The 10,309-nt window shown below is 34.8% G+C and overlaps 1 protein-coding gene across 1 annotated transcript; it reads right to left on the reverse strand.

Annotated features, from left to right (window-relative positions):
- Positions 1–8,111: 8,111 nt before the first annotated feature.
- Positions 8,112–8,956, reverse strand: LOC130621239 (uncharacterized). The gene is made up of 2 exons (XM_057436549.1): positions 8,693–8,956; positions 8,112–8,588 (listed from the first exon to the last, which is right to left on the reverse strand). Exons 1-2 carry the CDS (start codon positions 8,954–8,956, stop codon positions 8,112–8,114), a joined length of 741 nt encoding a protein of 246 aa, XP_057292532.1.
- Positions 8,957–10,309: the final 1,353 nt, after the last annotated feature.

Below are 10,309 nucleotides of genomic sequence, written 5' to 3' on the forward strand. Positions count from 1 at the left end.
TTGAAGCCTTGACAACTTCATTTTACATTACTACACTGATTGTGTTTGTTTACAAAACAAGACAACACCAACATGTTAACATTTGTCCTGAGTAGAATCTGGATCTTAAATGCAAATGTTCGGCTGTTTTTCCTAAATTCGCAAATTTAAATTAGCTTTGATAGAAATCTTCCAAATATTATGATTCTTAAGACCTGCATGACTGCCTAAGGTAGAGATGGACTTAAATCGCTGTACTTTCTTCTAAAATGACAAGAAAATGATGCTTAAGGATACAATATACCCTTCTTTGTATCAAAAAATCAAATTAAACTTTATTAGCCATTTATACTAAAGAAGCAATGAACTCTTTAATAGTGAAAATATTGACTTATTTTTCAAACTGGAAAGTTCACTTTATCCAAATAATTAACTTTTCTTTCTGATCATTCTTTCACACCTTTAAATACAGCATTTGTAATTCAAATTTGTTATTTAAATGTGTTATTTTTCATTACAAAAAGAAATGACAATCCATGCTTTTCAAAAAAAAAAAACTTCTGGCAGTCAACATCACTTTTGAAAATGATTTTAGTTTGAGTTTTATGGTATACTCTGACACATCTTTAGAAAATAAAAATTAAAAGGACAACCTGAATATTCATCGCTTCAAAAGTGTGAAAGCTTTTTTGGGGTTTTTCGTTTACCATCTATTCGTTTTCTTCTTCAAAATTTTGTAAATAAACGTATTGTTTGAGTCCACTTCCACAATGTTAACTTGTTTTTGTCAATTTAAAACACTAAAAATGCAGTCAGTATACGTTTTGTTGGAAAACATTCCAGTCTTTTTAATCAACTACACTTACCCAAACAGCACACCACACAGACATTTTTGAAAAATGTTCAATGGACTTTTCTGTACATTACAAAATGTTAAACTTCAAAGCAATAGTTGCGTTTATTTCGTTTTAATTTGGTAAAAATATTGATAGTTCTCTCGAGGTTACTTAAAAAAGCTGTTAGTTACTTCGAATTCCTGCTGATTACTGCTGTTTCTTACTTTTAGTAAAAGCAACCATCTATTAAATTTTACACCTCTTTTACATAACTACAGAAGGTAGGGAGGGTGCTATTGTTCCACCAAAATATGAATTATTTTCTGTAGATTTTTAAAGACAAAAATTTGAGTTAAAAAATAGCATTTTTGATTTTTATTTTTCGTAGAAAATAATTAAAAAATCCTTTTTACATACATCTGTCAGAATTCTAAAGAACATGAGAGCTGGAAAAGAAGTAGTTTGATAGGGATTAACAAAATACTTTTTAGTGATGTAAATAAAATTTGATTTAATAACACTAAAAAAAACGTTTAAAAGTCATGCTCTAAAGATATAACAAATCCTTGAGAGCCATTTTCTGTAACAGTCAGGTACTCAACCAAAGTGACGTTTCCAAACTTACTTAATTTTTACTGATGTTGAAGGTATATGGTTTTAGGAATTTTCATGAAAATTTTGTTTGATTTTAATGATAAGTTAAGATAATATGGCCCTTTGAATATCTGATATTTTGGAGCAATTTTAAACAAACTTCTGGGTCTATATGTTTGAAATTATATAAATTATAAAATTAGTGTTTCATCTACCTTGGCTTTCATATGGATTCTGTTGAGTTTTATGGATTGTGTATCAATTTTGCAGAATTATTTTTACATTAACCTAAAATTTATACTTCAAAACCACCTTTGTCCCACTTTTAACTCCAAAATTTGGTTACCTCATATTTAAGAATGAAGGGTTGAATGGCATTGGGTAAAGTGCTCACTTCACAAGCTTTCATTAGCGTCAGAACTTCCTTTGTTATTGTTAACCTATTGTTAAATGCTTGCTTTTTTTAAAAAACCAACCTAAGCATTTGATAAGTCTAAAGTTTCCTAAAACTACTATAATTTGAGCCTCAATGTATCTTTTTTTATCTTTACTTGACCCTGAAAAGTGTTTAAAAAAACTTTTTTTTTGAGGTTTTGACTTATGGTTGATTTGCTTCTGATATGATTAAAACATTTTTTTCCTTCTTAGAAATTCAAATTGTACATTCTAAAGCAAAAGATGTTCCTGGAGTATTCTTTTCTATTGCACTGCAGAATAATAAACATGTCTAAAAAGCAGTTACTGTGTACAGAATCGCCATATTTCGTTTTAAAATGACGAGAAAACAGCCCTACAAAGCTTAAGAATCGCCATATTTTGTTCTGAAATGATAAGAAAGCAGCCTTAAAGGGATTCCAAGGTACTTTTACAAGTTGGACCTACCTAAAAGATTTGCATAAGAAATGCTAAATGAAATGTTCACTTTTTGTTAAAACTTCATATACTTCAACTCTAGATTTTTGAATATTCCATATTTGAATGTTCCACTCCACATGTCTTCGAAATCGTTGTCGAAATTATCGTAGAAATCCATTCTGAACTTCAAGAAAAAGAAGGAAAAATAAACAACGGAAACTTGATTAAGTGGTCGGAATGTTCTCCTTCCTTGCTCCCTGATGGGGTACAAAGTGGACTTTTTATGGTCAAACCTTCACAGTAGCAATTAAACAGAATTTACAAGCAAAAAAAAGTTAAAATGTCGCAAAATGGCAAAAATTAAGCAGTATCTAAAACATATTAAAGATTTGACTAAAAAAAAAAGAATTCCTTGAAATATCCAGTATTGCATTTAGGAAGGTTTCACCACAAAAACATTATGATTACGGTATTTGTATATACACCATTTCACAATGGCTGCTTAAACTGAATACTGGCTTGTGATTGGTTTAGCGAGTATTATGATGCGAATCTGACCGCAAAAATTGGATGAAGAATCTTCGTATGATCAAGATAAATTATTGCGAGAACAAGGGATCGAATTTTTCTTGGCGTTTTCGATCTTTTCTTTCTAATTTTTATGGCATCTTTTAGTGCAGAAATGAACAGGCTGGCATCGAATCCAGATAAAATAAAAATTGAATTATTTGAAAAAATATAAACAAGGTGGAAGCTTGTTTATTGAACAAATCAAAACTGCTTACCCTGCATCTCTCATGTTTTTTCCAACTTCTTGGGTTCCCCTCGCTGTTTTTTTCTGCATTGTTTTATTTGCTTTTGGAATTTTTATATTCTTATTGTAACAAATAATTTTCTCTAACCCCCCTGACGTGAGAAAAAATATCATCATATTAGAAACAAATGCTTTGAGAACTATTACTTTTGCGTTATTTTGACGGGGGAATTCTTATGCAAAAAAATGTTGAATAAGATTTCCGTAAGATCACTTTAAATAACTAATGAATAATTAAATATTCTCTTTTCAATTTCTTGTAAACAATGACAGGTAGAAAGAAAAAACTTCGTTAACGAATATCTTTGAATAATTTTTTTGCAAAATTTTCGGTTGCCTACCCTTCTTAAAAGGGATCTGTCTCAAAAATACATTAGATGACATCATGAAACTTTCGTTTTCGACTTTACAAGTGTTTGATCTCTATTCATGTGTCTTATTTTAATTTTTGGTCCACAGATTTGCATGCAAAAGTGACTGAAAGAAAAAGTAAAAAAATTTAGTGTTATTTATATGATCTTATAGATGTTTTACGGCATATTTTCAAAACGATTAAAGTTGAGAAAAAAATGAGACATGCGATTGTCGGTTTTCTGGAGTACGATATATGTACGATATGACAACAACAGTTGATAGTTTGGTATATTACAAAAAATGATTCAGATTCGTCAAGGAATCTAACTTGTAATGTCGCGTCAGATTTTTTCATTTCATGATCGCACGATGCTGTCTGCGTTTGTGAATCGGCCACTCCAACGGATGTCTGCGTAGATATACTTTTATGTAAATTATCTTTTTTTAAAAAGGGGGTAAAATATTATAAAAAAAAATTAAATTTAATCTCGTAATATTGTTCAGAGTAAAACAATCATTTTCTACTTACAATGTTTTGATTCGCCGAGAACCCAACGCTTATGTCACAACAAAAATATTATTTTAGCCTCCCTTTCATGTAGAACGGATTCGGTATAAATTTGCTTTCGACAACATGCGATATGAAAAATTTGTAAACATAAAGGAAATGTTATTCGACTTGTAAAACTTTAGAAATATAATCACTTATATTTTCGCCAAAAAAAATAAAAGTGCAATTCAGTTCGGGCTACTTTTTTATTATTATATTTGAAAGAACAAAAGCTCTCGCAATGTTATTGTTCTGTGTAACTATTCATTTCAATTTTGTTGTTTTACTCTCTGTTTATTATTTGTGAAATTTTATTACAGCTACATTTATTGAATAAATGATATAAAAACAGTTTTTTCAGAACTTCCACTGTTAATTATATGGCCATTAGTCTACCGTTATGTTTATGTTTGGTATCGGGTACCTTAACCATGCCATTAAGTACTCATATGCAAATGCGCTATATTGGCACGGTAGCTGTACTGTAAAGTATCTACAGACCTTGTTAATACACAGAAGAAAGATAGAGAGAGAAGTCTAACATCCACTACCACTAATAAATGTTTAAAAAAATGTTGGTTCGGGTTCATTCTGGTTTCTCCCAGGTGAAACTTTGAGTTTTTTTAAAATGCTGGAAGTCGCCGTCAGCCTCTGTGTTTTTTTGCGGCGTTTCCCGCGAGTCGGCACCCTCATACATTTTGAGACGATCCCTACGCTATTAAAATACTCCTAATTAAGCTACTAGCTTATTTAGGAGAAATATAGATTAATTTGCAGTTGGGCCACCGTCGAAAATATGTTTAGTTAGCGTCATTTCTAATTACAAAAGTGAGTCGGTCAGTCGGTTGGATAAATTTTTTTCCTGAAAATTTACAAAATAACTATATTTTGCAGCAATATTTTGTTATTCGTTTCAAATGTACGTCAGCTGTATTTTTAGCCTCTGTTTTAAGTTCCAGTTTTGTCAAACAACGTTGTTCCCATGGCTTTTGCTGGTACTGCCGTATAAATGCGAAGCAGGAATATATAGCACTGAGTAGCGAAGCACAGTCCCCTATCAAAATAAACCACTTTGCTCAATAATGTGCAAAGGTGCAAATACGAGGGTTCCGATAAGCCGCATTTGGCGTAAAAAGTGCGGGCGTTTTCGGGCGAGTTTGGTGTTTTGAAAAAAATTAGTATTAAGTATTCGCCCGAAATAACCCGCATAGGCCCGGGCAATGCCCAAAGAATTAAAAAACAGACACTAATATATGATTCAAAAAAACTATAAAAATTAAAATAAACTTAATATGCGGTAGCGAAATTCTTAGAAGAACTGTGAACATTTCAGCCATTTCAGCCACTTGGGGGTAATAAAATAAACAAATACGAAAATGGTTTTTCTTCTATATAAAATCAACAAACACGTGTTTCTTCTTTTACACTTTTAACTCTACCATCTTTAGTCCTAATGCCGTTCTAGTTAAACGGCACCGAGAGTCTAGCAAACAAAAACAAATATGGCGGCAATCTAACACCCCCACTTGACGTAAAGTTCTCATTAAAAATTACTCTCCAAATAAATATTGTTTGAACAATGTCAACAAATGTTTCTTTGGCGGTTTTGTAAATATATCCGCTTTGTTTTCACTTGAAGGTATATATTCTACAGCTATCTGATTCTGTTGAAAACATTCTCTGATATAATGGTATCGGATATCGATATGTTTGGCCTTCATGTGCTTTACGGGGTTTTTTAATAACGCTAAGGCACCTTGGTTGTCATTTTTAATCACAGGCGGCTTGAGGTCAAAATTTGTTAAATCTTTGATAAGTCGTGTTAGGTAGGCGGTCTCCTGAGCTGTTAGTGAGAGGGCCATATATTCAGCTTCGCACGTTGAAAGTGCCACAGACGCTTGTTTTTTCGACCTCCAACTGATAGGTGGCCCACTCGGATTGATGCTGATACAATAACCGGTAATACTTCTTCTGTTAGCCAAAGAAGAAGCCCAATCAGCATCACAAAATGCATAGAGACGAAATTCTTCATGGTTTAGTTTACGAAAAGTGAATGTATAACTCACAGTATTCTTTATATATCGAAATACATGTTTTAACATAATCCAGTCTGAATTTTCAGGCTTTGACAAGTGTTGAGACAGCTTAGTTACAACATAACTCAAATCTGGTCGGGAGCAAGTCATGGCATATACAATGCTTCCCACCATTTGACGATATAGTTTGGTGTCGTTATCGGTCTTCTCAGTATCACTGGTCTCATCTAATATATATGCGGCAGGGTTTTGTTCACATGGGGTATTCCTCGGTTTACAATCATTGAGACTGAATCGGATAAGGACATTTTTAAGGTAACGGGACTGGGACATGGTGACGTAGTCAATCCCCCTCTCAAAATCAATTCCAAGAAACGATGAGAGTGTTCCAAGATCTTTCATATTAAATCGATTCTTCAACTGGATCTTGACAGTGTTGAGCAGTTCGTCCTTACTTGATGTAATAATAATGTCATTCACCCAAACAAGTAACACAATGGTATAACCACATTGTCTACGAACAAACACACATGGATCGGCATGAGATTGGACAAAACCAATATCACATAAAAAATCATGCAGCAATTGGTGCCAATTGCGTCCACTTTGTTTGAGCCCATAAAGAGATTTATTTAACTTCCAAACATTATTGGCTGTTTCATATCCAGGAGCTGGTTGAACATAAACTTCACATTCTATTGGAGCGTGTAAATATGCTGCTTTAACGTCCATTTGATGAATGTTCCAATCTTCTTGAACAGCTACCTGTAGTAAAGTACGGATAGATTCCATTCTAGCAGTTGGTGAAAAGGTTTCTGTGTAATCTATTCCTTCTTTTTGACTGAATCCTTTTGCTACATAACGCGCTTTGTAAATTGGGTTGCTTAAATTTCCTTTGATGGTGTACACCCATTTCCCCCCCACTGCTTGCTTATTTTTGGGTAGTGGTGTTTCGGTGAACGTATCGTTGAGCTTCAAAGAGTTGATTTCTTCTTCCATCGCGCTTATCCATTGATCTGCATCATCTTGTTGAATTGCGTCATTGTATGTGTTTGGAACATTCAGATAACAACAATCATAATCGGTGTCTGCAAAATCACTACAGTGATAATCAGCATATCGTGGTGGAGCTTTGCGTTCCCTAGTTGGGTATCGAGCCTCCGGATTTCTCTCTGGGTTCTCATTTTGTTCTGAACTACTTTTTGTAGCCGGTTTAGTATTGGCTTCAGTTGAAAATAAGTCGTTGCTGATGGCTGTGTTCGGCTCTTCGACATGAAATTTTTCCATAAATTTCACAAGTCTATGTCTTGATACAGTCCTGCTGTCGGAATAGTAAACTAGATAGGCTGGACTCTCTTTGTCATACCCGACAAAAATTCCTTTACGGCTTCTTGGGTCCAGTTTCTTTTGATTATGGACGTATGCATAACATATTGTACCAAAAACATGTAATCTTGAGATGTCAGGTTTTAGTCCTGTGATAAGACCATATGGTGTTTCTCTGATGCGGTCTACAAAACAACGATTTCGAATATGTGTAGCAGCCATAACAGCATATGTCCATAAATGTTTAGGTAAGCTAGCTTCAAGTAACAATGCTCTTCCCATTTCAAAAAGGGTGCGCCAGCTGCGCTCTGCAGTGCCATTTTGATGAGGAGAATGTGGAGCAGATATTTCGTGTTTGATACAGTGTTTTGTCTGGATAGTTTTAAAGTCCTGTGATATGTATTCCCACCCCCATCCGATCGCATTCGTTTTACATCACCAAATGGAAAAATTTCTTCGTCAAAATTAAAGGTTTTCACTTTGCCGTAGGGCGCTATGTCTGCTAAAAATTTTTCTAATGCACGGGACGCATCAGATTTCTGTTTTAAAAAATAAGTGAACATACATCCTGTGAAATCATCATTGAAAACAAGAGCATATCTGAAGCCATTCAGTGACGCTGGTTCTATTGGTCTGGCTAGGTCGGTGTGTACAAGTTCGAAAGGAGTCGTGGCACGGATGTCTGGCTGACGATTACGAGTGTTGGTCTGCTTTGCTAGTGTACATACCTCACAGTCAAATTTTTCTCGTTCACTGATGTGCATTCCTTAAAGTACAGATTCTAATTTTATCACATCATCAATATTACAGTGTCCTAATATTCTGTGCCATGTTCTCAAATCTTCTATGCGTTTTTGGCTCACATTATTTTTGTACAGATAGTATAGTCGTTGGCGTTGTTCGATTGGAAAGATTGTTCCATCTGGGGCAATAAGATTAGCATGATCATTGGAGAAGTTGACAACAGCACCTTTACGGGTTGCGGCTTGAACAGAAAAAATATTTTGAGGGTAAGTTGGTACATACAGTGCGTTTTCAAGGTTAACTTTAACTAGTTCTCCACTTTCTGTACGTAAGTATGTGACATACAATCCTCTTTTCAATTCTATATAATGTTCAGCTGGTTTGAAGTTGTTATCAATTTCAATCATATTTTCTTCAGAATTCACTATATGGGTTGTTGCTCCACAGTCCACGAGTAGTGTCTCACTACCATTAATTTTCATACTGAAGTCATCATTAATCTTGAATGCAAAAGAATGACTCTGATTATTATCACTCATTGACTTGGCCTGGTCACGGTTTTGTTTCGGCAGTTACGGTTCGAGTGCGATGAGGATCTACAAACGGTACACCATTGTCGCCGACATTCACTCGCTTTATGTCCTGCAACTCCACAACTGTAACAAATGAGTTGTTTAGATAAATATTCATTTCGTGCTTTCATAATAGCTTCATTTTTATTAGCTTCTGGTTTTGTAGATCGGGCAGTTTCAGTTTCATCAAAATTTCTCAGAGCTTGCTTGAATTTGTGAAATGTGTCTACAGTTTCGGATTGTGTTATAATAGCAACAAAAGCTTTGTACTGATCAGGGAGTCCCTTGAGTACCATTGCAATTTACAAAGCATCACTGACATTCTCACCAGCTGTTTTCAATGTGGCTGCAGCTTTTTCTGCCCTCATCATATAATCAGTTACTGATTCATTGTCACTTTTCAACAATGTTGTAAGTTGGTTGTATAGGGTAATTATTCTCGGTTTGCTACTTCCTGAATAAAATTCTCTTAGTATTTTGAACGCCTTTCTTCCATCATCTTTTGCTTCACGAATGACCATTGACAAAGAACGTTCATCTAAAAATTGTATAAGTTCAGCAAATGCAAGTTCATTTTTATCTGGATCAATTTCGATACTACTAGTTCCAACTAAAGTGTCTTTAAGTTCCTTGACTCTCATGTAACCTAAAATCTTTGTTTCCCATATCTCAAATTTTCGTTCATCCCCATCAAATATCAAGTTCTGCCACTGGTTTCTTGGTGGACTGGGCCCATAACCTGTGAACATTTTAGCCATTTCAGCCACTTGGGGGTAATAAAATAAACAAATACGAAAATGGTTTTTCTTCTTTATTACTATTATTTACCCAGGATAGCCTCTTCAGTTCCTATTGGTACTGCTATCAACGAGGGTCCTGCGAAGGGAGTCCTAGCGCATTTAAAGCTCCAATTTGAGCTACGAAAGTCGTGGAAGCACAGCAATCGCTCAACTAGACAACCGCCTAAGATATCAATCCTATTCTCATGCTGAGCGCTAAGCAGAAAGGATAGATTCACACTTTTATAGTCTCTGGCATGACTCGGCCGGGGTTTGAACCCAAGACCTCCCGCACTGAAAGCGAACGCTCTACCACAAGGCTATCAGTCTATATAAAATCAACAAACACGTGTTTCTTCTTTTACACTTTTAACTCTACCATCTTTAGTCCTAATGCCGTTCTAGTTAAACGGCACCAAGAGTCTAGCAAACAAAAACAAATATGGCGGCAATCTAACAAGAACTGTTTTTGATGGTTTTTAAAAAAGTTTACTGTATAAATAACTTTTATATAAACTTTATTAACTCCTTTCTCTTAAAGCGCCTTTTTCCCAACCATCGTCCACATGGTTTGTAACAAGGAATTGGATTTCGGGAATGTTCCAGGTGAGTTCGGGAAAGTGCGGGGGACAACCGCCAATTTTATTTGAAAAGTCGCCCGAACTCGCCCATATATATGCAGGCGTTTGCAGCTTATCGGCACCCTCTTGTGCAAATGCAAAAGGTAAATGGTGATTTTTTTTGCGTGTCGAAGATTGTTTGTGGATTGTTTGGTTTATTTTTTACAAATTTACTGCCTCCTTGACTCGACTTTCGCCTTTCAAATTAGAGTCGGTAGGTGTGACGCTAAACAATTATATTTTTGAGGGT

The sequence above is a fragment of the Hydractinia symbiolongicarpus genome, chromosome 12 (genome assembly GCF_029227915.1).
Source record: "Hydractinia symbiolongicarpus strain clone_291-10 chromosome 12, HSymV2.1, whole genome shotgun sequence".
NCBI classification, from domain to species: domain Eukaryota; kingdom Metazoa; phylum Cnidaria; class Hydrozoa; order Anthoathecata; family Hydractiniidae; genus Hydractinia; species Hydractinia symbiolongicarpus.

Bases quoted from the DNA above. Each gene is read 5' to 3' on its own strand.
- LOC130621239 (XM_057436549.1), bottom strand. From the start codon at position 8,956: ATGGTACTCAAGGGACTCCCTGATCAGTACAAAGCTTTTGTTGCTATT. The intron at 8,589-8,692 runs GTTTGTAGATCC...TTTGCATTCAAG, and splicing joins GTCGGCGACAATGGTGTACC to ATTAATGATGACTTCAGTAT.